The sequence below is a fragment of the Chiloscyllium plagiosum genome, chromosome 19, assembly GCF_004010195.1.
Source record: "Chiloscyllium plagiosum isolate BGI_BamShark_2017 chromosome 19, ASM401019v2, whole genome shotgun sequence".
In the NCBI taxonomy this organism is placed as follows: Eukaryota; Metazoa; Chordata; class Chondrichthyes; order Orectolobiformes; family Hemiscylliidae; genus Chiloscyllium; species Chiloscyllium plagiosum.
This window is the reverse complement of record NC_057728.1, coordinates 54113758-54141516: the sequence shown is the minus strand read 5'-3', so window position 1 is coordinate 54141516 and position 27759 is coordinate 54113758. Positions and strand designations below refer to the sequence as shown.

The 27759-nt window shown below is 40.3% G+C and overlaps 1 protein-coding gene and 1 long non-coding RNA gene across 7 annotated transcripts in view; one reads left to right on the top strand and one right to left on the bottom strand.

The window, feature by feature from the left end:
• atp2b1a (ATPase plasma membrane Ca2+ transporting 1a) overlaps positions 1-24032 on the bottom strand; it is a 110752-nt gene extending 86720 nt beyond the window's left edge. Inside the window, exons 1-2 of one of the 6 annotated variants that reach the window (XM_043709912.1) lie at positions 23369-24032; positions 307-706 (exon numbers count right to left, since the gene is read on the bottom strand). In XM_043709912.1, the coding sequence (XP_043565847.1) occupies positions 307-505 (199 nt within the window). In that variant the 5' untranslated portion in view covers positions 506-706; positions 23369-24032. Of the gene's footprint in view, positions 1-306; positions 707-3116; positions 3139-22328; positions 22347-23368 lie in introns of those variants that run through there. The other 5 variants (XM_043709906.1, XM_043709908.1, XM_043709911.1 and 2 more) reach the window with 5 other exon arrangements.
• Positions 23721-27759, top strand: part of LOC122559823 — a 125369-nt gene continuing 121330 nt past the window's right edge. Inside the window, exon 1 of the long non-coding RNA XR_006314562.1 lies at positions 23721-23848. This is a non-coding gene — a long non-coding RNA (uncharacterized LOC122559823). The remainder of the gene's footprint in view (positions 23849-27759) is intronic.

Below are 27759 nucleotides of genomic sequence, written 5' to 3'. Positions count from 1 at the left end.
ATATCCTGCTCATGATTGCAACATGCAAATAATTCATATTATTAAAATTGACATCTAAAATGTCAATATGGATGTGTGCTCATAAAATTGGACCAAAAAGACCTTGACAAAAATATACACACTTCAGCTGTATAACAAAATTAATCTACTCAAAACCGAATTGTTTGTTTACATTTTAAAAGAACTCAGAACAAAGTTTCAACCTTCAGTTATCATACTCCCAGTAAGGCATTTTCTTGTGAACTATTCAGAGCTATATGCATTAGAAAACTTAGTTTGAAACAGGAAAAGAGTGCAAGAGTTTACCTTCTACAGGTGAAGTTTTCAACCGTGTACAAAGTCCTTCGACATCTCCATAACACTCTTCTATTTTGTGCACAGCCTCTATCGATCGCAGTTCCATAAGATCACGAAGCTCCACAAGCGTGCAACCAAACTGCCCTTCATCATGATCATCAATTGTTTTTCTTGGGAGATACTTCACTGTATTATTCATATCATCCATGTTTGAAAATCCTTAATGTAAAATCTTAAGGTGGCAAAAAAACTTGCAGTAATCCTGCCAAACTAGATTCCAAGTGTGATTCCTCCAGATGACATTGATCAGTAAAGAAAGTGCATATTATCTGACGTGATTACTTGAAAATTCCAATATTTAACAGACTTGCTTCCATATTCACTTATGCAATCCTCCAGTTCAAACACACTGCAAGAGAGAAAAAAAAGTGAATTTAATTAAAATTTGTACACAACCAGAAACTGGTCTTTAAAAGAAAGCCTGTGGTTAGGCTTTGCCATTTGACTCATTTGTAAAGTGATATCAGAGGCAGCAGGTACATGGGGACAAATTTCCTGTAAGCTATTCACCATCCTGACTTGAAAATAAGTGTCATTCCTTCACTTGCCAAAACCCCAGAATTCCTGCTTACACGGCATTGTGGATCCATCTCGAGCACATAGTGAACTGCCTCCATGAGCCAGTTGGCCAAAAAAGGCAACCAACGCTGGCACAATGAGCAACATCCAAATCCTATGAGTGAGTGAGTGAGTGAAAGAAACAAAAAACCAACTCCATCCTGTCTATAGCCAAAAACTCTTTCAGCCCCATAACTCATTTGTTAACCTATTCTGCACTAAAACCTCACTTTCCTCAAATAAATCCTTGTGCAAATCCAACTCAATCACATTAAAGAGCATGAATTTGTTGCCAAGTCAGTGAAAAAAAAATTTAAGAATTCTCATGTAGAGATAAGAAATTTCAAGACTAGGGGCTACATTAAGATTAGGGGGGGGGGGAAAAAGATCTGAGGAGCATTTCAAGAACAGAGAGTGGGTCATACATGGAATGAACTTCAAGTGGAGGATGTGGATACAATTACAACATTTAAATGACATTTTGATAAGTACATGAATTGCAAAGGTTTGAAAGGGTATGGTCTAGGAGCAGGCAGATGGGACCAGTTTAGTTTGGGATTGTTTGGCATGGACTGGTTGAACCAAAAGGGTCTGTTTCTATGCAGCATGGCTATGTGACTATGACTAACAATTTCAGAAAGTGTCTACTTGCATAGGTGAGTTTACTTGCGTGGTAAGAGGAAAAAGCTTGGTGTTCATTACAGTAGACTCAAATCACTGTAGCAGCCTTTTTGAAAAGCCAAATGTTTTTCAATGTAAACTAGCTAGAGTCAAACTCATTGTTGAACACAGTTGAGCGCTGAAAAACCACGGTGCACTATTACAATTCAGAGGATGAGGAATCCACTGGAGATTTATATCTTAGCTGCCAGAAGCACAATTCAAACATTGCTAAATTATTCCTTATGGCTTGTTTAAAATAGAGCACTTTTGCAGCGGAGTTGCAATTTAGATAAGAAAAAGTGCTGCATTTTGAAAATTCAAATCAGCAGAATCTATTACACTTAGTGGTAAGGTTGAATGGAGTGTTGCTGAACACAGACCTTGGAGTGCATGCGCATAGTTCCTTGAAGGTCTCAAGTAGAGAGGATAGTAAAGGCAGCATTTGGTATGCTTTCCTTTACTGATCAGAGTATTGAATACAGGAGTTGGAAGGTAATGTTGTGGCTGTATAGGACATTGCTTAGACCACTGATGGAATATTGCACGCAATTCTGGTCTCCGTCCTATCAGAAGGGTGTTGTGAAACTTGAAAAGGGTTCAGAAAAGATTTACAAGGCTGAACAGGCCAGGACTGTTTTCCATGGAGCAGAGGCTGAGGGGTAACCTTATAGGAGGTTTAAGGCCATGAGGGGCATGGATAGGATAAGTAGACAACATGTGTGGAGGTGGGGGGGGGAGAAGGGAGAAGAGAGAGGAGAATATTTTTAAAAAAGCGATGTAAGAGACATTTTCATGCAGAGGTGGCGTGTATGGAACAAGCTACAGCTGCCAGGGGAAAGTAGAGGCTGGTACATTTGCAACATTTAAAAAAAATGTCATCTGGATGGGTATATGAATAGGAAAAAAAAATAAGGTTTAGAGGGATATGGGCAGAGATTAGGTTGGGATATCTGGTCAGCATGGATGAGTTGGACTGAAGGGTCTGTTTCCATGCTGTACATTTATGACTATGGACATTTTACAATGGTAATATTTCCCTTACAGGGAGTTGCCAGAGGAAGTGAATAAACTCAAAAACCAAGCGAGCAAATATTGTTTTTCCCTCCAAGAGGAATATTCGTTGGCTACCATAAAAGGGTGGGGCTTTGATTGGGCATGCAAGGATGGGCAGCATGAGTCCAATGTTGAGCAGTTGATAATGGCAGTGCAAAACAGTTCCAAGTGCTGACTCTAGGCGATGCATGCATTGGTCTTAAAAAGGGGCAACTGATCTCAAAAAAAAACATCTAAAAAAGTGATTTAACCTAACTAGCAGAGATATTCAGATTTGACTTTTGTAGACAGACACTGACAAGCCCAGAATAATTTAAGCATGACTGATACAAATTAGAGCTTGAACCTGGAAGTATTAAGCTCTGTAGGTCATTCTAACCAAGTAATAGAATTAAGATTTTGCTGCAGCAAGCACAATTCAAATCTGAAATCAAAACATTACACAAACCCTATCAGAATTCTGATCACCAAAATATAAATTTTACCTTTATTCTTAGAAATCCATCTAGCGAGGGGAGCGACTAAATTTTTGAAGAGGTTGAGTGCCTCTCTCCTTCAAGCTCTCATTTCCTAAAATGATATTGAACACATCACATGCTGCTTCCTGGATACACCATCCCATAGAGAAACAGCAATTCAATGCTGGCCTTGTTGTCACATTGTCAAGACTAAAAATACTTTAAAAGAAATCAGTCCAATGTTTGTGCAGCAACTTGCAGCTGCAAGTTAGTAGCAAAGTTTAAACAGCTCATGAACATTAGTCTCTTGATATGGTAGACAAATTTGTGTCAGCTGCATATCTTGTTTCTTGACTACACTTAACACATCTAAAGTCTTGATGGCAAGATGTCATGTTAGGTATTGAAATATTTTCTGTGCATTACATTGAATTTAAGTATACTATGATGTTTGCAATCTTTAAGACCTGGTAACAGCATTGAAGGAAGAAATTAATTGGGCAACCTCTAGCCAAATTTGATTGTCAAGTACAATATAGCTGCTGACAAGAATAGGAATTTAATGCCAATGCAATAGGTGATCAAAGAATGGGACTAAGGTGCCTGAATCATAGCAAAGAATTTGAATTTACATCTGGAACAGGTTATACTTGATCAAGACTGCTCAGTACTGGTATGGTATGCTCAAAATAGAAGATTCCAAATGGCTGACATACTTCACCTAAAGACCAGCACTCAAAAAAAGTCACAAATCCAGTTCAATCCTCAAGACTGATTCAGATGCAAGAATCACTTTTCTAGCTCACAATATAGTGGAATGCATTAGTCATTCCTGGATTGTTAAACTGAAGGCTTTGTTGCATGATCTATGAAAAAGAGTGAAAGGCTATTTGGCTGGTATTTGCAAACTACAAAAGTGATAGCTGCTACAGGTAAGTGGCTAGTAAGTTATATTGTTTGCATGACTAAAATTTAACTTTTTTTGGGAAACGAACAAGAGCTCTGCAATTTTATGGCTTCTTAAACTAGACATTGTGCACAGAGATCAATTGTTATTGAAAGTTTCCGGCAGTATTGTGGAAGATGTCAAAACACTGACTCCACAGGAAGACTTTAGACTGTCAATGTCCAGAGGAAATTAGCCCACCACCTTTGAAGATAGGAGGGGAATGTGCAACAAGTTGCACAAACATTCAGGATGCAGTTATTCTCATGTGAAAAAGCCAATACCACTCTGCTCAAACAAGTATACTGCCTTGAAGAGTATTCTGGCTAGACTTCAGGGTGTTAACATTCAACGATTGAAACAGTTCAACATAATTCACTAGTTTCATTACATGGCTGCAATGCTATTTATATTTATCCTACACTAATAAGGTTCAAGTACAAACAGGATCTCTCAATGCAAGGTAACATGTTACTATGTATCAACAAAGTGTATCAACACTGAACAAGCAATTCAGTGTGTTACAATTAGAATCTTGGAGATTTCATGTTGAGAAATGCACATGTACCCAGCATACAATCTAGGTTCCTTAAAATGGCAATAGTATCCTAAAACTTAAAACCCAAATACAAAATTCTTCAAAAGATTTGACCTTCACCTACCTTTTCACTTTTAATATAGAAAAGTCACCAAAATCTCAAAGCCACTAGCTGAATCTAATTACTCAGTCCAAGGCCTAAACACCTCCCATTAGGTTATATAATAAAAGCACAGTTTGATTATGGGTAGTCATTCAAATTCCATTTGTATTTAATGGAAAGATAGCAGCAAATAGATCAAAGCCTGATCACACGTATTCCTACTGGATAAGGCCTAGAAGGAATTAGGCCATTCAGCCCAGGAGGCTGCACCACCATCCAAGCATGGTCAATATCTACTGAACCCCATTCTCCTGCTTTTGCCCTCATAACCCTTGATATATATTCAAGGACCATGGCTCCACAGCCTTCTGAGAAGAGGAATTCCATAGATTCACCAATTTCTGGTGGAAGTTTCTTATCTCAGTTCTAACAGCACTCTTCCCTTTAACACTATGCTCTAGGGTCCTAGACTCTAAGGCAAACATCTTCCCAGCATCTTTGTAAAGGTCATTCAGTAATCTACGTTTCGAATAGATTCTTCCCCCTCCCTTATCCTTCCAAACATCATTGACTCTTTTGTATTCCAAGCATCACTTGGTAGTAGATACATACTGAGGAGGACAGCAACCCCTAAAATCAAACAGGTTTGATCATGAGTGGTTAATACTAGACCCAGTCTCTGTCAGATTTCTATCTACAAGATTGAAGCAGTTAAAAAAAAATACTTTGCATTGACAAAAAAAGTGTTCCTGAAACAGTTAAGAAATTGATTTTACTCAAAATTAAGCATCTTTATTTTCATTACACTAAAAAACAAGAATTATACATCTTTCAAGTTTATAGTGGATCAAAAGCAAAAAAAAGCTTAAGTTTACACTGCAAGAAAGATTTGAGCAAACAGTTTTATTCAACACATTAAAATCTGGACTGATATTGTCAGATGGAATTACAAGTCTTAAATAATTAATGTGTTCAAATTGTTCAAGCTTTGCAGCAGTTTGACTAAGTCATCTGAGCCCAGATATTAGGTTGCATCTGAAAGTTTCATTTACATACATACTGAAGTATGAAGATGAACTCAAAAGTCTCACTGATAAGATCACAAACAAACATGGTGTTAAATTGCTTTATACCACATCACTTCAAATACTGGTTAGTTAACAAACTTCAAAATGTCACATTTGTAAGCATGACAGGAAGTAATCCAGGAAAGCTACTGGAGAAAAAAAAGTGCATAATTTAAAGAATCATGAAGGCAAAGCAAGAGCAAAGAACCTTTGCCTCTCCAATGGAGATTTTATTGACTAGAATAGGTAAAAAAAATTTAAACAATTTCTAATTCATTTGCTGATGGCATTTTTTCAATTTAGTGTTTGAAGAAACAAGAGTCTACATCATATTATTAAATATCAAGCAGTCTACTCCGTTCTCCATTTAGATTCCACCAAGAGAGTAAGAAGGGTATGGAATGCTTTGCCTGCTATAGTAGTAGATTTGCCTGCTACAGTCCTCCACACACATCATTTACTGCTTCCGCTGCGGCCTCCTCAATATTGGGGAGACAGGCCGCCTACTTGCAGAACGTTTCAGAGAACACCTCTGGGACACCCGGACCAACCAACCCAACCACCCTGTGGCTCAACATAACTCCCCCTCCCACTCCACCAAGGACATGCAGGTCCTTTGACTCCTTCAATCGCCAGACCATAGCAACATGACGGCTGGAGGAAGAGCGCCTCATCTCCCGCCTAGGAACCCTCCAACCACAAGGGATGAACTCAGATTTCTCCAGTTTCCTCATTCCCCAAAGTCCCTCCTCCCTACCTTTTATCTTAGCCTACTTGGCACACCTTCCTCATTCCTGAAGGGCTCATGCCTAAATGTCGATTCTCCTGCTCCTTGGATGCTGCCTGACCTGCTGTGCTTTTCCAACACCACATTTTCAGCTGATCTCCAGCATCTGCAGTCCTCACTTTCTCATAGTAGATTTGCCAACTTTAAGTCGTCATTGGACAAGCATATGGACGCACATGGAATAGTGTAGGTTAGATGGGCTTCAGATTGGTATGACAGGTCGGCGGAGAGGGCTAAAGGGCCTGTACTGCACTGTAATGTTCTATGACCACACAGTTCATAACCTCAGTAGGACCTTGGCAAGGCCAAAAAGAACACAATTTCCTTCATTCAAAAACAAACACTGTGGTGCCAAGGAGTCCTGATAGAACTGAAGTCAATGGCAATTTGGGAGTAGGGTGGAGGAAGAGAAGGAGATATCTTTTGCAGCTCAACAAAAGAATCTCACCAGGTCAAACATCTCAACCCAAGGGCATTGAATTAATTTAGTTCAGAGTGTCCGAGGCCTAAAGTCTGTCATCTACAAGTCAGGAATGTGATTAAGTATTCACATGCCTGGAAGGGCTTGGTTACAGCCACATTCCAGGTGCACCACCTTAAAATACACTCTTCAAAGAGCAATAGTGGAGGAGGAGATGCTAGTACCCAAGTCAAAGAGTCCTAAATGTATAGCATTTAAACAGACCCTTTGGTCCAACCCGCCACGCCGACCAGATATCCCCAACCCAATCTAGTCCCACCTGCCAGCACCTGACCCATATCCCTCTAAACCCTTCCTATTCATACACCCATCCAAACGCCTCTTAAAATGTTGCAATTGTACCTGCCTCCACCACTTCCTCAGGCAGCTCATTCCATACACGTACCACCCTGTGTAAAAAGATTGCCCTGTAGGTTTCTTTTGTCTTTCCCCTCTCACCCCAAACCTATGCCCTCTAGTTCTGGACTGCCCAGTCCCTAGGAAATGATTTTGCCATTTACCCGATCCATGCTCCTCAATTCTGTAAACCTTTAAGGTCACCCCTTAGCCTCTAACGCTCCAGGGAAAACAGATACACTGCATCAATTCACCAAATCTCCCTTCACAATACTTACTGAACCTAAAGGTAGGATTAGGGTAAACAGAAGGAAACACCACTTAAAATCATGGAGACAGACTAGGCAACCTTTAAAATTATATTACCATTTCTTGACCTCCAGCAGCCCACTACACAACAATTCAGGAGGAGCAATAAATACTACCTTCAAAAAGATTCACACCAAGCTTTTCTGAAACTACATATGCAACTTAAGTACTGGATATTTACAATTGCTCTAAATAAAAAAGGCCTTTTCTTTCCAATATAGCACACTTCATTTAGTTGGTATCTTAGTCACTACATTTGTCCTGAGTGCTGCTACCCCGCTTCCCTCAAGTGACAAACAATAACCCAAATACCAGGAAAGTGAAGGAAAAAAAAGGTGCGGTATTGGTAATTTTGATGGTTTTAAGAAGAGCCCATGACTTAAGACAGTCATGGCCCACCCGATTCATATCGTGGATGGTGGACCTAGACCTTCTTCCTGCTCTAAGACTTTTGGTACAGATTTCTCATTTCAGACAAAGATGTGATCAGTACATCAGTGCTGCCATTTTCACCCTATTTGTGCAACCAACCTCATCCAAATGATAACCAAAGTTAAAGGGGAAAATTTTTTTAAAAAAGGTCATAACATCCACCCAAATTTAAAGTGAGTTAACACGTTTGGTTGCAATCATATCAGAATCCCTACAGTGGAAGGCAGCACTGACCTTTGTCTCAAGGGAAGGTGAAGGCCTAGTGGTATCACCATAAGACCTAATCCAGAGACCCAGATAATGTTCTGGGGACCCAGGTTCAAATGTGAGCAAGCGAGAGCCTGCCATTGATCAAAATCGTACGTCAAAGCTAGGAATACTGTGACAAGTAACTCACCTGACCTCTTAAGGGAAAAAAAAAACTTATCCACCATCAACAAGGCCCAAATCAGGAGTCTGATAGACTTCTCCCCATTTGCCTGGATGAGTGAAGCTCCAACACTTGAAGCCATCTAGAACAAAGCAGCCTGCTTAACGAGCACTGTATCCACCACTCAGTAACAAATGCGAACTGCAGAAAATTCAAAAAGATCCTCAGACAGCACCTTCCAAACAACTTCCACCTAGAACAAGGGCAGCAGATATGGAAACACCACTACCTTCAGATCCTCTCCAATCCACTCACCATTCCAACTTGAAACATATCGCTGCTCCTTCACTGTTGCTGGGTCAAAATCCTGGAACTCTCTCCCAAATGAGATCTCACATCAGGTAGCCTGGAGTGGTTTGAGAAGGCAGCTCACCACCACCAAGGGCAACAAAAGGGACAAATCAATAAATGTCGGTCAGCCAGCAACATCCACAGCCCACAAAGAATTAGAATTGTATCCAAATGGAGAAAAGTGACCAGTGATGTTCCACAGGGATCAGTGCTGGGGCCAGTATGTGAGCTATACAATGATCTGGAAGAGGATATGGCTGGTCTGATCAGTAAGTCTGCAGATGACGGAGATTGATGGAGTAGCAGAAAGCATAGGGGACTGTCAAAGAATACAGGACAATATAGGCAGAGTGGAGAGTAGGGTGGAGAAGTGACAGATGGAGTTCAATCCAGGAAAAAAAAAATGCATTTTGGAAAGTAATTCTTTAGCAAACTATACAATTAAACAGAAGAGCCTTGGGAAAAATGTTGTACCCTGAAGGTGGATAGAGTGGTCAAGGTTGCACTTGGTATGCTTGCCTTCATCAGAACCAGGTATTGGAGTATAAGAGCTGGCAGGTCATGTTAAAACTGTACAAGACTATGGTTTAGCCACATTTAGAATACTGTGTACAGTTCTGGTCACCACATTATCAAAGGATGCGGATACTTTGGAAAGGGTACAGAGAAGGTTTCCAAGGACAGTGCCTGGTATGGAAGGTGCTAGCTATGAAGAGAGGTTGAGTAGGTTAGGATTGTTTTCAATTTGAAAAAAAAGATTGAAGGGGGCACGGAGACCTGATTGCGCTCTACAAAAAAAAAAACAAAGGTATAGACAGGGTGGAGAGAGGAACTTTCTCCCCCCCGGTGAGGGATTCAATAATAAGAGGTCACACACAAGGAGAGAGAGAGAGGTGAAAGGTTTAAAAAGGGGATACATGTGAGAAGTAGAGGGTGGTAGGTGCCTGGAATACATTGCCAGCACAGGCAGGCACAGTAGATTCATTTAAGATGCATCTGGACAGACGCACATGTAGGCAGGGAGCATAGGGATACAGATGCTTAGGAACTGTGCAACAGGTTTAGACAGTGGATTTGGATTGGCTTGGGCTGAAGGGCCTGTTCCAGGGCTGCAAATTTTTTGTTCTTCGTCCAGACCTCAAAACGATGGCTAACCCACCTAACTTAGATATCCCAGACATTATGGAGCAGTGCTAAACTGCCAATCTACCTAACCTGCAGATCTTTGCTTGTGGGAGGAAACTGAGCACCCAGAAAGCTCCAGTCACTCAAAGCTAGAATCAAACCCAGGTCCCCGTGCTATGAGACAAGCAGTGCTAGCCACTAAGCCAGTTACCCACTCATCAGGGCAAACATCAGATTGCATGCAGTATTAAAAGATCACTCAGCCATGATAAGTCAGCCTAGATGTATGGCATGCATTTGTAATTGAATTCAGGTGGTTTAGGTCAGAGCAAATAGAATACCCCACTTGACAATCCAATACCTAAAGCTTTGGCAAGAAAGAAGGATTAACACTGGGAAATAGAAAAAAGTGGGATGTAGTGTCAACCAGTGCTCAATTTGTGGAGACAATTAATGAAGAGAATTATAGCTTACATCCAGTGTTAAATGCTCTGCAGAAGGCTCTGAAACCCAAATAGACTAAAATATCAAATTCTACATTTCCAAATAAAGTATAACTGTATTGGCAATTTAGATTTGCACATTTATAGATCAGCAAGGCCACAATACTGCAGTCTAGTTTCTGATCAAAACCAGAAGTTATAGGCCCTTCCTGGTGGTTCAGACAATATTAAAAATCTAAAGACAATGTTGAACCATTTTTGAAATTCCACAACACAGCAACTGGAGATAAGCATAGCTTGACACAGAAGGGGGGGGTAAGCTATTAAGACAGATGCAGCTTAATACACTGAATAATTTCAGTATTTCAGACCCTTTGGGTCAGCTAACTCAAATGGACAAATAGCAAACAAGAGGTCAAGCTTAAATCTAACATACTAATGAAAAAAAATCTCAGTACAAACAGCAACCATGAGGTTTCTGGATATTTGCAAAATCCAAATTAGTTCAATAAACGCAGCTTGCTTACATGCTTAGGGGGATCAGTTTACAAAGACATTTAAGCGACTGCTGGACATGCACATGGATAGCAGCAAGTTGAGCGGTGCGTAGGTTATTTTACATTAGGATTAAACCTTGGCACAACATTGTGGGCCAAAGGGCATGTTCTATGTTCTGTTAGACAGAGACACAGGAAGGACATGCAATCTTGCCAGGGAGTCAAGTTAACATGCTGATTTTCACTCAATGTTCATTTGTGAAGGGCCAAAGTCAGTAGCTTATTGTAGTCAAATGTCAATGCAGCACCCAATGGCAACTTAAAAATCAACTTTCTGAATGAAGTATCTTCCCTTAGTATATAAAGCATGGATGTCAAGTGTTTCATACCATGGCAAGTGGAATTGAAAAACTAGAGAGAAAGACCTAAATGTCAAAGATTTTCAATAAAGTACTTCTGAAAGTCACTTATGGAAGATAGACCACAAGAGAATCCATCTTCAAATTACTTTCTTTCCATCAACCATGGCTCAAGCAGCACAATAATAGCCTTGCATTAGGAGGTCACTGTGCTGAAGTGAGTCAAAAAAAAGTTCCAATGCAGCACTGAAGGAATTCTGTGAATTATCATTGAGATTAAATTACAGCTCCATCTAGATGTGAAAAAAAATATTAAAAAAACATGTTGAAAGAGCAGGGACGTATCTCACACCCTGCCCCATAACAGGAGGGAAGGATTCTGTCATATTGCTCTGCACAAGTTAGCTGTTTCACTTTTGTACTCTCATTCCAACAAAAGCTTCACTTCAGAAGTTTAAGTCTAATGGCATGAAAGATACTAAATTTCAAGTATCATCTTCATAAAACACTGGGCTTGACTCAGTGGTCAGGTTGGAGGAAATCCTGTGGGACTGGATTTAAAATGTATTTGGAAAGGCAAGGAGCAATTAGGGATAGACAACATGGCTTTGTGGGGGTGGGGGAGGGAAATAGTGACTCAGTTTTTTGAAGAACAAAGGATTGAGGTAGTCAGCAGATGTGATCTATATGGACTTCATAGACATTTGACAAAGTTCCTTATGGTAGACTGATTAGCAAGGTTAGATCACATCGAATACAGGGAGAACTAGCTATTGGATACAGAACTAGTTCCAAAAAGGTAGAAGAAAGGATAGACAGAAGAGTGTTTCAGACTGGAAAACAGTGACCAATGTACCACTAGGATCAGTGCTTGGTCTGCTGCTTTATCATTTAAGTGATAAAATGCAAACAGAGGAGGTATAGTTAGCAAGTTTGCAGATAACACTAAACTTGGAAGTGTAGTGGACAGCAAAAAAAAGTTACCTCAATACATTAGATGAGGCACGGAGTGGCAGATGGATTTTAATTTAGGTAAATGAGATGCTGCATTTGCAAAGACACATCACGTCAGGACGCATACACTGAGATGCTAAAGTCCTGGGGAGTGTTGCCAAACAAAGACCTTGGAGTGCAGGCACATAGTTCCTTGAAAAAAGGTGGAGAGATACAATAGCGAAGACAGTGATAAATAGGCTTTCCTTTATTGGTCAGTGCACTGTGCATAGGAGTTGGGAAGTTATGTTGCAGCTGTACAGGACATTGCATTTAAAATTTTCTCCTATAGCAGGGAGACCAGCTATTGTGACACTTGAAAGGGCTCAGAAAATATTTACAAGGATACTGCCAGAATTGGAAGGTTTGAGCTATAGGGAGAAGCTGAATGGGCTAATCTGTGCTCCCATCATGTCTGCTCTGTTTCTCAACACCATTTTCCTTTCTTTCTGTAACTCTTGATCTCCAAGAACCCCTCTCTCTTGGATATACTCAATAACCTGGCCTCCACAGGCTGTGACAATGAATTCCAAGATTCACCACACTCTGAAGAATTTTCTTTTTTTTTTAAAGAAATGTATTCGCTTTACTATAAGGTTGTGCCCTCAGGTCCTAGTCTCCCCTACCAACAGGGGCATCTTCGCAACATCTACCATCCAGTATTCATTTTCAATTAGATGCCCCTCACCCTTCTAAAGTCAGTCAAGTATAAACCCAGAGACTTCAAACAAACATTCAACTTTTTTTCATTCTGGGGCCAGTGTGAACTGCCTGAGGACACTCCAAGCCAGTACAACCTCCTGGAGATATGGGGCCCCAAGTGGCACACAATACTCCAAATGTAATCTGACCAGAGCCTTAGAGCCTCAGAAGTACATCCCTGCTTTTATATTCAAGTCCTCAAAATAAATGCCATCATTGCATCTGCTTTCCTAACAACCTGCAAGTGTACAGAGAATTCTGGACTACAACTCCCAAATTTTGCACTTCAGGCTTCTGAATTTTTCACGCATTTAGAAAACAATCCAGGCCTCTTTTCTTCCTACCAAAGTGCATGACTTCACTTTCCCATATTGTACTCCATCTGCCATTTCTTTGCCTAGGCTAACCTGTCTAAATCCTTCTGCAGCCTCCTTGTCCCCTCAATGCTACCTGCCCCCCTATCTTTGTTTCATCTAAAGACTTAGCCAGAATGCCCTCAGTTTTTACATCTAGATCATTAAAGTGAAAAGTTGTGGTCCCAGAGTCTTGCAGAACACCATTTGTCACCCTTAAGGACCCATTCAGCCAAACTTGTTCATGCTAGCACCTTGAAGTCCAGGTAGACAACATCCATTGGCTCTCCTTGGTCTAACCTGCTCGTTTATACTAAGAATTCAGCAGATTTCAGGCATGACCTTCCCTCAATGAAACAATGCTGACTGAGACTTTATAGCATCAGAAATCTCAACCGATTCTAGGATTTTACTCGCGACAGAGGTTAGGCTAAAATCAGTCTGTAATTTTCCATCTGCCTTACTCCCTTTTAAAAGGGGAGTCAGGTTAGCAGTTTGTCCCCTCTGAAACCCTCCTAATTCTAGCAATTCCTGAAGAATCGCAACTAACATCTCTGCTATCTCCCTTTAGAACGCTGGGGTGTAGTCCCCTCTTGTTCAGGTGACTTATCCATCTTTAGGCCAGTTTTTCTTTTGAAAAGCACCTTCTCAGGTGATGGCCACCATACTCAGCTCTGCCCCCAACAATTCAAGAATGAGGGATATTACATCTTCCACTGTGAAGACTGAAATTCAGTTGTCAGCTACTTCCTTCTTCCCCACTACTCTCTCCAGCATTTTCCAACAGCCCAGTGCCCATTTTTACCCTTTTAGATATAAAGGGAACTTAGTTCTTTATATTACTGGCTAGCTTACCTTCATTTAAGTCTTCCTCTTTTTGTTGCCACCTTCTTGGTCTTTAAGCTTCCCACTGCCCCTCACCACATTATATTTCTCTTGCTTTTTTTAAAAAAAATGCTATCTGATTTTGATAGTCAGCCACAGTTACAACATCCTCCCTTTTTACAATAGAGAATCATCCTGAGTAATTCAGGAGATTCCTCCCAGAAACACCAGCCATTGCTGTTCCACTGTCCATTCGACCCAGATCCTCCTTCATGTCTGTTATAGTTGCTCTAAGCTATAAATACCATTAACTCTGATTTTAATCTTCTCCCTCAAATTGCAGAGTAAATCTACTCAGATGACCACCTAAGGGAGCTTAAGGTGAAAAAACCCTTATCAAGAAAGCCTCATTGCAAGAGACTAAATCCAGTACTACCTGTTTTTCCCTATAGCAGAGGGGTGACCTTAAGAGGCTTTTAAAATCATGAGTCCTGGATTGGGTAAATAGACATCTTTTCCTTGGGGAGAGAGAGTCCAAAACTAGATAGCACAGGTTTAGATCTTTTTTAAAGGGGCAATTTTCTACAGAGGGTGATATGTATGAAATGAGCTGCCAGAGGAAATGGGTGGAAGCTGGTACAACATTTAAGGGCATCTGGGATGGGTATATGAAAAAAAGGGTTGAGGGATATGGGCGAAAATGCTGAAAAGTGACTAGATTAAAGAGCATCTGGTCAGCTTAGAGTTGGACTGAAGGGTCTGTTTCTGTGCTATATCCGACTGACCCTGTTCTGAAATTTCCACCATAAATCCCTCATCTCCTATATAGCTTCAAGAAAAAAAACCGAGAAGTGAACCATGTACTAAAAGTTGTTAACTAGCTCAAGATGGTCAACCCCTGAAAAAAAAAAAGGGAGAATGAATTGTTCCTCCTCCAGCTTGCATCAAGTTATTAGAACACTGTTGCAAGCCCAAATGTTAGCATGGCAGCAAGGGGCTTTAGTGAAATGGCAAGCAATTTAGGTCAAATGATTTCCTAATGACAGTCACCCAGTCTGCATTTGGCTTTGCCAAATGAAGGAGATTGCACCGATAGGATAAATTGCTAGTAGTGCAAGTTAAACACTGCTTCAACTGGAAGGCGAATGGAGACTTTAGTGAGGAAGGTGGTGGTAAATGGTCAAGTATTATATCTGCAAAGACAAGGAAGATGCCATGTGGGACTAGATATAGCAATGTCATCTGATCGTCCATCTCAGGATTTCTCTTTCAAGCTTCACTTTGTATTGGAAGTTAGGATGTCCATCAGTATTCATTATAAATCCATTGATTATTTCTAGCTTACCTCAATTAGAATCTTAGATTCCTGCGATGATTCCATTCCAAATCTCCTATTTTCTCCAGCTCTAACTATTCAGATAATGCTAGTCTAGCAGGATGCCTCCGACATGTCCTTTTCTCCCAACCCCTTGCCCCATCACAACTGACAGCCCTCAACTGTGTCCAAACCATCTCCTGCACTCTGCCCTCACAACAGCAATAGGGTTCCCTGGTCACATTCCACCAATGCCCATATTAGAGATGTCCATCCTCTGCAACTTCCAGCTCCTTCATGATACCAAAACCACTTCCCACTGACAGGATTCTGTTTTTACATTTGGCATTACCAAACAGGCTGGATAGCCTTTGTGCAAGACACTTTCACTGTAAGTGACAGTTTCTCTCTTTCCTCCCCCCAGTTGCTTACCATGGCAATAAGCCACCTCACTAACATGCTGGGCTGGCTAGAGCTCCAATGTTGCTTAATGGAAGCTGGAGGACCACTTCACTTTCCACTTAGAGTATGATCTCCATGCTCCATTTCTTACATTTTGTCCTCACCTGCAGCTTTGTGATCTCAATCTTGCTCACAGCAGAACGGACACACCCCTTTTCACAGCTTTCACTTCCACTCATTTTACATCTTTATTGTTATCACCACCACTCTTTTGTCCTGGGTATCCTCTGTTCCACTCACTTCTTGGCTATCGCACAAGACTCCAGCTTCCCAACCCCAAGCAATTATGAAGAGTCATTTGGATTCCAAACAAATTGAGCCACAGATGTTGTTATCAGTTTCTCCAGCACTCCATGTCTGATTGCCATCATTTATAGTATGCTGCATTTACTAAACTGAAGGTTCAAAGTATACTTGTGCTGAAAAACACATTTGTCAAAATTTGAAGTGCTTGACAACTAGGACTTGCTCATTATTCTAACCTAGGAAACCTTTTCACAGAAGCCAGGGAAAAAAAAAAAGTCCAAACTTCAAAATAGAGGAGTTGGGCCAAAGGTTTCCATTTTATGCAACTGACACGAATTGCCTGCAGGAACACCAAATAGATCAATGATGTCAGTTAAAATTCTCTGCACTGAAGATTGCAGACTTTGACAATGAAGTGCAATTCAGTGAAGCAGTGTTCATTGTACTTTTTACAGAAGATTGCCAGCTTTCTTACAAATCCATATGATAAACACGAGTTAATAGTCAGGAGGTTACTTTTTTGCTTGGTTGCACACTTAGTACTCAAAATTTCAAAACTAAGCCAGCTCAAAGAAAAGGAACAAACTAAAAATTGGAACCAAAAATCTTGAAGTCTATTTTTAAACACCATTAAATTCTGAAGGTTCAATTACAAAACCTTGTAGAAACAATTTGCACATCTTCGATCAGTAACTGTTTTCCTCCATTACCCCAATCAAATCAACCTTTACACATTGACGGAAAAATTGTATAATCCCTTTAGAAAAAAAAAGGAATTCAGTACTTAGATTTTGCTTCATGCAAAAGACAAAATTGTGTCAGTGCAGAAAGTATGGTTATTGGTCAATCAGCAAAATCTCATTCATTAGCAGTTAGTGTAAAGCGTTCTTAAGGACAAAAACTGATTTTTCTTTTTAAAAGAAGCTCCCTCAAATTGTTTCAAGATACAGCAACCTGTCTCGAAGAAAAAAAAAACTTAACCCATAAATCAAAAATCTCCTGACCTAGTAAAAGGCCAGCCAAGTATTTCAGAAAAAGTAGTAGAACAAGCAGTTACCTCAAGTGATTAGAATTTCAAATACATCTGAGTACAAAGCTTCTTAAAAAGTCCTCAAATAATTTAAAGACACCCCATGTACATTAACAAAGCAACTTTACTACATGCCTGTCATGGTATACTCTAACCAAATTTGCATCAGGCTTGCAATGTATTAATTTTCCACTGCTGTTCATGAGAATGACAGCAGTGGATAGATCAGATAATGATATGGACGGGCCTACTTCAATTATTAATTAACAGTGGATTGAAGCAAACAGGCCAGGTCAGGTTGATGACACTAATGGTCAAGAAGCAAGTCATTTCATCGGTCTTCAGTTTCTTCAGTACTTGCGCAAAAATAATTATTGATCAAAATGCATTAGCTATTACCTGGCTAGAGTACTTTTTGAAAATGAATAGCTGGAGCTAGATCTTCAAGATGAAAGCTATACTGCAATGAATCCAATCTGCAGTAGATCTACATTATAAAGTCTAAAAAAAAAGTTGAGAATTTGTAACAAGCGCAGCTTTGGAGATTTTAAACTTTCCCCTGTAGATCTAAGTATTAGGGTTGAATAACCCCCATATTTGGGAATTCAGGAGTTCAGAAATTACTGTAACACTTGTACTTCAAGTTTAGAATTCAAAATCCATTACCTCCATTAATGACTTTCCCATGCTTTGGTAAAACAATCGCAAATAAAACAAGTTTCTGACTGCTGTCTCTAGTAAAACCCACTATGCCAATTTAGGGGTTTTCACTATTTGAAATTTGCTTGTCCTGAGTTTTGCAACCAATTGCTTCATATGAAATTAACTTCATACTTCTTCACCTTTGCTCCACTGCTCATGTTCACTTTACAGGTATACAGTGCACCTGTCTTCCAGACATTTTCCTTCAGCAGAGCCAAAGTTCAGTGCAACTCAAAACAGATCTGAAGACCAGACAAGCTAGGATCCGAATTCGCAATCTTTCAACTGGAAGAATACTACATAGTTAGGAGATACAGGGTAAAAATAAATCTCAACTTGCCTTCATTACAATTACAGTGCAATGTTATTGTGAAAGTGAGTTTATGGCTTTGTAATCCAGTTTTGTTACGTGGCAAAGTCAGACAAGTTTTTGGTATGATTACTATGCTATGTGGGTGGTAAAAATATTTGATTTTAGTAGAGATAAGAGGGAAGGAACAGTAAAAGCTCTTGCTCCTCATTACTATCAAGTGACTCCTAACTAGAATAGGAAACATGGTGCAGTCAATGTACCAAAGTGGTATTGATTGTGATCTCTGTTCAAGACTGGTTAAATCAAAAGAACAAAGGCAAGACAGAAATTTGTTCTTCCACAGATGGAATATAACTGTCAAGATTATTTGCCGTCCACTCCCAATTTGACTTTGAACTACATGGATTCCTCAATCATTTCAGAAGACTTGGAATCATCGTGAAGGGGCTTGAGGTCACATGTAGAGCAGACCAGTAAGAAACAGATTTACCTAAAACAAGAGGCTAGTGATCCAGGCAGATTTTTTTTTAAATTTAAAAACAAAAAGCTGTTAGAGGCTAGCTTTCAGCTTAGATTTCTTGCTAATTAAGCTCAAAACTCCAATCAGCTGTCAAGGTGGGAACTGAACTCTTGTTACATCAGCCCAGCACTCAGGATTACAAGAGATATTACTACGGTGTGACTGTCTCCCCAGTAGAAGGGAACAGGATGAAAACTCTTGAATATGACCACTTAAAGATTTGATAATCAATGACGGATTTCAGATATTCATTTAACACAAAGTTTAATCTTCCAACAACTTAACAGCAATGACAACTGCCAGCTTACCTTCAAAAGCTTGCACTGTGGCACATCCTTATGAAAGCAATGTAAACACTGACCCATACCAAAAAGAAAATGATCAAACCAGTCAAATTGCATAAAGTGTGCAATTTGGCTTCAATGAAACAATTTGCCAACTGTAATTTAAAATCAAAAATACTGCTGCTGCAAATCTGACGAGTACTGGAAATATTTCACAGGCTGGGCAGCAATTGTAGGAAGTTGATACAGGATGATTTAACACTTCAGGACCCAAATATCCTCAACATTTGTTTTCATTTCAGTTTTTAAATTAAGCTTCCAGCCATACTGGAAACACTTTTTCAACCACTCCAAACTAATGTTTTTGCAGCTAGAAACATATGAAAACAAGATCTCAGTACTTTTACAAAACCTGCAGCATATTGTTAAGACTAGATTACTTCTGCTGCTGGCACTAGCGTCCCCATTTGATATTCAAATGCATTTAGGATTATCAAACTCCATATGTATTCCTTTCCTTAAATTAGAAATAACATTAGGCAAATCACTTTAAATGAAAAAGTGATCCCAAAATGACCAGTGTTAGTATGAACTCAAAACTGCACAAACCACATATATACTTAGTCAGATGTACAGCACAGAGACCAACTCGCCCATACCGACCAAATATTCCAACCTAATCTAGCCCCATTTGCCAACACAAGGCCCATATCCCTCAAATGCTTCCTATTCATATACCCACCCAGATGCCTTTTGAACATTGCACTTGTCCCAGCCTTCACCACTTCACCACAAATTTGCTGCCTCAGCAACCTGTCCTAAAGTTAGAGAAGTCTTGCATTTCAGTTATCACCAACATCCAAGAGATCCTGGCTCAAGAAACAATTGAGAACAGGGCACAAAAAAAAAGGGGAAATAATTAGGTAGAGAAATTCAGGAGTGTGGAAAGTGGGACAAGGATGACCAAACACTGCATGACCAATAGGGAGACAATCTTTTATTACACTTATTGAAATAAACAGAACATTTTTCAGAGTTAAAGATGTCCCTTTTTGGTTACATCTATGGCTTAATTAAATTTACATTTGACAGGGTTCAGTGTAGAAGTTGTGACAGGTGAAAAACACGTGCCAAACTTCCTGCACAGTGCCCACATAACCACAATGTAAAACGCAATAGTCTGAAAGAAAAGTCTGCAAAAATCTAGTATTGCTGACAGCATCTATTTGTCACCATCAATAGAAGGAATCCCTGCTTCTCAGGGTCTGCATCGCATCCTGTCTTTGCTTCTAACAGCACTGACTTATTGGCCATGATAAAAACAACAATGCAGCAAATATAATGGAGAATGGGACATATCCATTCATATCAGGCCCTTCTGCAATACACTAAGTATATTAAAACAAAAACTGACTGAAAACTCTAGATGGAATCACTTTCAAAAATTTATCAGCAACTGTATTCTTGAAGCAAACATTTGACTGTTTAATTTAAAAAAAGCTAAACCTGTGCCTGCAAAGAAATCATACATACCAACTTTCATATTATTCAAATACATACTACTCACTTTTATCCCAGGTCAGTGACTGAGTTGGACCAGCTTTTCCCTACTTTGTTATCCCCACCCAAATCCATAAAGTGTACAATCCTCTCTTCTGGAAAAACTTTACGATATTGGAATCTACATGAATGACTACTGAATGGTATGTTGGTTGGAGGCTAACATTAGCAAGTCAAATACAAATGTGAATCCCTTCAAAATGATTAGAGTTAATACAGGTAAAAGTTAATTGCAATCAACTCAGGGTTTATTTACATTAGGGAATGCTTGAACTTGTTTTCAAAAGCCTCAAATGGTCTAGTTTTTTTTCTAAGTGATAAGTACTGCTACTTTCAGTGCAGGCTGTAATTGCTAGACCCTAATTTAAGCTGAGTTATAAAATTAGATCCCCAGAACACAGGAAAAAAACACAGGCAATACATACAGCGTGGCTTGCAAAACTATTTCAATGCAAGTATAAACATGCAAATTACAGCTAAACAAGTTTGATGAAAATCAGCTTTAATACCATTGAGGCTAAAGATTATTTTGATAGAAAAATATTTAGAGATCTCAGTTTTAACATGTACTTTAAAATTTAAACCTGCAAACAATCTTCTTCAGACTATGACTAACAGCTTGAACGTTAAGTTATGCGATAACAGTTATTTGCAGGGAAGAGGCTTGGTTATCACATAAGAGGTTAACCTAAGGCACCTGGTACCATTAAAGGCCACAAATAAAAATTTTTTTGTTAATCCCAAATATGACTGCATAAGCAATTAATCAAACATAGGTAGACTAGTTAACTTGCTGCAATGAGTTGACCCACCATTGAGAAATGAACATGTGTGCAGTGCGGCCATGCTTCTGAATATCAAATACTTCAGCCGCCATTTACAAGAAAAATCAACGTCCCTATTCTGTAAATATAATACTGTTCCCAGTCAGGAGTGAACTCAGCCACAGTTTAGTTGGAGTCGGATGGTCCTCGTGTGTGATCAGTGACCGATGGCGCAACACCTTCCGGCAAAAGTAGTCACTATTTCTAGACAGGAGGAAGATGGCACTACAAAAACACATTAAAAAATACCCAACTGATTCCCTATCCGAAAAGATTTCTATAACACTGAACTCTAAAACATTCCCCGGAACAGACCACGTGCTTGGTTAACGAAAACCAAGTTTCTCGAGCCTTTACTCCACTCACTTGATATGCCCATTTTCAAAATTAGCTCACCCTCAGTTGGAGAGATGTGGGCAGATATAAATCCACACTCGCGTTCAACTTTCTAAACAGGAACTATGAACCACAAAACGTCTGCGCTAGCCTAGTTCCTCAGTCGCAAGGGGCTCACAGAATTTAAGATCCCTGCCCTGAAAGGGTGCCCCATCAGACTTCCTGCGATTAATCCAGGTTTGGTCTGCCATCAACTATCAGCCCTTCAGAAAGCTACAATTCGTTACATGTTATTCGGAAATGTCAAATGCTAGCACCTCTCTAGATAGCACATCTTCCTCAATAAACGAGGCAACAGTTTTCTTATTTAGAAGTGTTCAAACATTTTCCATACCAAAGAAAAAAACCTAGAAACCAGAGTCTAAGGCTTTAAGATTAGCTTGGTTCAAATCCACGTGCCTTTCGAGTCCACATTGAGCCCAACCGGGGACACTTTTCGGAACGTAATGGACAATTGTAACAAGCAAAACATCAAATGGATATTCAGACACTATACCCCGCGCAGTCGTTTCTAATGGGGAAAATGAAAGCCGTTGGGTAAAAATCTTAATTTATACTGAAAGTACTTACCACACGCCAAGATCGATCATCAATAGAACACAATACTATATAATACCGGCACAACCACAACCCAACATCTAGTCGTTTGGGCTGAACTAGCATCGGGCCACCAACCCTGCTCAAGGATGATTCATGAAGGAACTTACGTCTTATAAATACGGATATAATTACAGACGTTGGTACAAGATGGATGATTAGAAGGATGTGAAACCGGCACAGGTATAAGGGTGTTGCCATTTGATGGAGGTCTGGAAGCTTTTCCGAAAGAGACATCTCCACCGGGGGGAGAATTCAGAACATAGGCAACCGCACAGATTCAGACAAGAGGTTTTTCGAAAAGTTCAAACCCGTACCTATCTTACTGTCCCAAGTACGCGTTGAGTATTCTTCCTAAAATATACCTGTTACATAATTCGACCGATTTTGCAACCCATTCGGACTCAGGATAGCAGCCTTTTGAAGCTCGGAATAAACACTTCATTTTCGCACAAGTTAGTTCCACAAGTGATCCACCAGATGGAAGTGAAAACCGGTTATTAAAAAAGACACGCGAGCCGGGGAAACCCCGCTCATTCGTCCACTTCCAATACTAGGCGGCAGAACATGGAACCCAAATCCCACACCAGGCAGGAACAGAGAGAGACAGGCAGCAGCTGTGGAGCGAGCTAGGTGGGTGAAGTGGAATCAATTTCATTCAAGGTCAAGAGAGCTCTTGGGTTTTAACTAACAGAGCATCTGAGTTAAAACCAAAGCTTAAATTTCAGTGAAAACGGTAGTTTAAAAAATGCATCAGACAAATATCGACAAAACTGAGGATAGACGTTTTTAAGTCATGAACCCAGTAAACAAGCACAGACGATTATCTCGGATCCGCACAGCTCAGGCTTCATTACAGAATAGCCTCATGCAAAACATAAGTGGCAATTTGCTTACACGATGAAAAGGCTCGATAGGCAAACCAGCTCTCTAAAAGCGTACAGGTTGAAATAAAATTATATTCTCCTAATACGAGAGCGAAAGCCATACACAAAAGAGCCACGAGCGCTTACCTGGTGCAAAAAAATCCCCCTGCAGACAGCGAGACATATAGAAGCTGAGCACAGAGAGAGAAGAAAGAAAGAAATCCTACTAATAGAACTTTGTTTTTAAACACCCCCTTCTTTTCTCCTGCTTCCAGGTCAGGACAGCCCTGGGCGGACCTGCTGCCGGCAGGGGGTGGGGGTTCTGCCCTTTACCCTCTGACCTCCAGCCAAAAAAAAATAAACTTAACAACCGCAACTAAAAAGAGTAGAGGCCGTCCCCGGTTTCAGTGTCACGTTGCAGCCCAAATTCAAGTATATCGGTCGCTTAGCTCGGCTTTAAAGCGAAAGTGGGGGGAGGGAGAGGGCGGTAAAGTTGAGACTATTGCCTCGAGTGAGGGCTGGCTACCTACCTCCCCCTGTCCCTCAGCAACAGGCCAGTTCCTGACTGACCCGCTTGGAGGCTGCTTCAAGCACAAGCCCCATCAATCCTGAGGCTGTTTATTAAAGGTTGGTGAGGTGGGAGGGAGGGGGATGTTGTTTGTGTGTGTAGGGGAGGGGTGGGGGAAATCGAGGCCTATTGCAAACAGGTGGATGAAGAAAGTCAGGCTGAACACATTAGACTAACTCGAGCAAGAGGAAGGGGCACTAGCAGTTCCTTTTTTCTCTCTCCCTTTCCTAACCCCTCCCCCACTCTCTCTCTCTCTCACACACACATTCACCCTCTCTCTTCCCTCCCCCCCCCCACTCAACCCGAACCCGCCTCCCGCCGCCGGCCGCATCACGTGAGTGCCGGGCCCGCCTCGCCATTGGAGAGCGAGGCCCGGCTCGTTCCGTCCGATCGCCAGCCTCCACCTCCCCGCCTCCAGGGGGCGTGGTTCCTGGAGGTCTGCGGCAGGCGGGGGGCGGGGAACAGACTGACGTAATTGTTTCCATGACGTCGATGAAGCCCCGCCTTTCTGACGCGTCGGGGCCCCGCCCTTCTCCGCGCCGCCGCCGGCACCTCTCGCGCACGCGTTGAGCGGGCTGATTGACAGCTCGTCCCATGGCCAGCCCGCCTATGCAACGCAAATCTTTGGATTTTTGCAACATTAAGTTGTCCCTTTCGATCGTTGTTAACCGGCTCCGCAGAATCGTCTGCTGTGCAAAATAGCTCTGTTAATATTTATTAAGTCGATATCTCTGTTAGTGTTTATTGCAGAGTGTGGATACAGTGTGAGTGTAACATCTTGACTGTTGCAGTAATACTGACATGCTTCCCTTGATGTCATGAATTGGAATTGGCTTATATTCCGTCTGAAGATCATGGGAAGCGTTTTAAATATTACTTACAATGCTTAAAATATAACTTACAATGGAAAACAACACTACTTTTAAAACGTACGTTTTTAGTGTCTTTGTGATTTATGTCACTTGGTTTCAGATAAAATATCGAAATATTTTCTTAACAAAGAAAAAGCAATGCGAGTAGACATCCTATGATACCTCCAAGACAGGTGCGATTTAAGCCCAAACCTTCTGGCTTCAAGTTATACACAACAACACGGTACCAAAAGACCATCTGAACAACAGTGTTCAATGTGGAGCCCAAACCCACAGCCCCCAGGTCTCATACCCGACTGACTGAGGTAGTTAGGCATTGAATTATTTTATATGCGAACACATTGAAACTTAATAAATACCAAAGTCATGATAAAGGTTTAGAGTCCCAAAGTACTTAAAAAGTATTTTTTTTAAATGGGACTGCTACTGCTAAAGTTGACTGCAAATGTAAATTCAGTGACTGACAGTGTATAGTATGGATCTGAGGAATGTCACACCTAAACAGAGTCTGGAAAGCTGCAACAGAAAGACTAACAAGGAGGTTAAGAGGTTGACTACCCCTCTCAGCAGAAAGTCATCTTCTGCAAATACGTTTGTGTTTTATCCTTCAAGGGAAATTAAATAGTTAAACATTGAATGTAACCCATGTTCTGGGGTGCTATTGGTCTGATGTATTACTATGTGGACTGGTGTGCAGTGAGGATCACAATTTGAGAACAGCCATTAAACATAATGCGCTGCAGATAAAAGAAGGGAACAGTCATTGTCCTTAAGTGCTGCCAGCCCATTACTTGGACAAAAGAATTTCAGCCAACCTGCAAATACTGTAAGGCAAAGATCTCAAAATTAATTGTGTAACTACCAATGTCCACATGACCAATAACATGCAATGTGAAGGCCACATGTTCTTCATGAGCAACTCACAGACTGAGCTGTACACCTATTTTTAACCATTTTTGGACTCACTTCTTATTCCTAATTTATGTGTGGTGTATTTCTTCTCATGTTCAGTAACGAATAACTCACTGATTTGTCATGAAGCCTGGTTAAATTGGCTTCTTTAAAAGATAAATGAATTTCCTCTTGAATAAAGATATCCGCAAGGGAGGGGATCATTTTTCAAATAATCTAGTTGCAAAAAAACAAGGGGTCAGGTAAATTTAGAAAGGGAAATAGTTCATTCATCCTCATCCAAAAACTTCATGAGATAGAGTATCCTGTCATAACTGTAACAAATTGAGGAGCCTCATCAGGGAACTGGTTGTAACACCGCATTACAGCATTTTAGATTATAATTTAAACAAACGTAACAGTAAAGCTTCTTTTGTCATTCACATCATTCTAATTTTCAGTGATTTGGTTTCTTTAAGATCTAAGATTCATTTTCTCTGTTTGGCAGTCTAGTTGTATGTTGAAGTCAAGTTGTGTTTCAATAAAATACAGAAAATACCAGAAATACTCAGCGTGTCTGATAGCATCTGTGGAGAGAGAAAAACATTTCAGGCCACAAGTGACCAAAATGTCTCCACTCAGGAATCTACATTGTTGCTTGCGAAGAGAAATTTGTCAGTCTCAAACAACTATTAAGGTACTTCAAAAACAGAATTTGAAGAAGGGTTCTATTCAACTGGAAACATTGACTTTGTTTCTCTTTCCACAGATGATAAGCTTTCTCAGCACATTGTCATTTTATTCCAGCTTTCCTTTTCAGTATCTGCAGTATTTTGATTCATTGGGGTTTGCGCTGAGTGAAAGAAAAATGTGTGCTTACAGAAACAGTGAACATAAGATTGACCTATTTTCATGCTACCTTGGGACTTGAGGACCATTTTATTGCACAGTTGACTTGTTTGGCTGAATACTACAGAGTTGAGATGATCAATATTGTCAATGATCCTTGTGGATTATGCTCTGTTTTACACAAGATTCTTTTGTTGAATATGACAATATAATTGCTGCAACATTATTACAATGCAATAGTTACTTCTGAAATGACAAGCTTGAGAAACAATTCTTGTGATGTAGTTTGTCCCTCATCTCTGTAGGTGATTCCACTAACTATACTAACTACACAGCAGTTGTATTTTAGAAAATGCCCCAAAATGGAATGAATACAAGAAGCTGTGATGTAATTATAACATTTGGGGAGAGGGGTGGTTGTATCACTGGATTCGGTGATAGACACAGAATAAAGCATTGAGGGCATGGGTTAAAATCACACAACAGCAGTTGGTGAGACTTAATCGATTAATAAAAATGTATTGACTGACCCTGGGATGGTTCTAATGAGTCACTCAAATGCTAATGTAATAAACTAAAACAAAGAATTGCGGATGCTGGAGATCTGAAGCACATAAAAACAGAAATTGCTGGAGAAACACAGCAGGCCTGGCAGTATCTGTGCAGAGAAAACAGAGTTAATGTTTTAAGTCAAGTGACTTCTTCAGAACTAACAGTAGCTGGGAAAAGGTGATATTTGTGCTGATGTTGGCGATGGGGAGGGAAAGAGTAAGTGGATAGTTGGTGATGGAGCCTTATGATCATAAACTGCCATTTCTGCTTCCTCCAGTAGGATGCCACTACCAGACATATATCCCACTTCCCTTCCTTAATAGCATTCCTTAGGGACCGAGTAGTTTTTATCTTCTGCTTCAGGTTTTTTTTTAACCAGCAGTGTTAGACAAATGTCAGAAATTGCAGACATTGCAAAATTTTGGCAAAGTCCATATTTGTGATGATCAAAAAGTCGGTTACACAAGTGACGAGATTTGCAAAATTCTACATTAATAAATTAACTACACAAACTTGATTGAGTTTTTTGAAGAAGTAACAAAGAAGATTGATGAGGGCAGAGCAGTAGATGTGATCTATGACTTCAGTAAGGCGTTCGACAAGGTTTCTCATGGGAGACTGATTAGCAAGGTTAGATCTCATGGAATACAGGGAGAACTAGCCATTTGGATACAGAACTGGCTCAAAGGTAGAAGACAGATGGTGGTGGTGGAGGGTTGTTTTTCAAACTGGAGGCCTGTGACCAGTGGAGTGCCACAAGGATCGGTGCTGGGTCCTCTACTTTTTGTCATTTACATAAATGATTT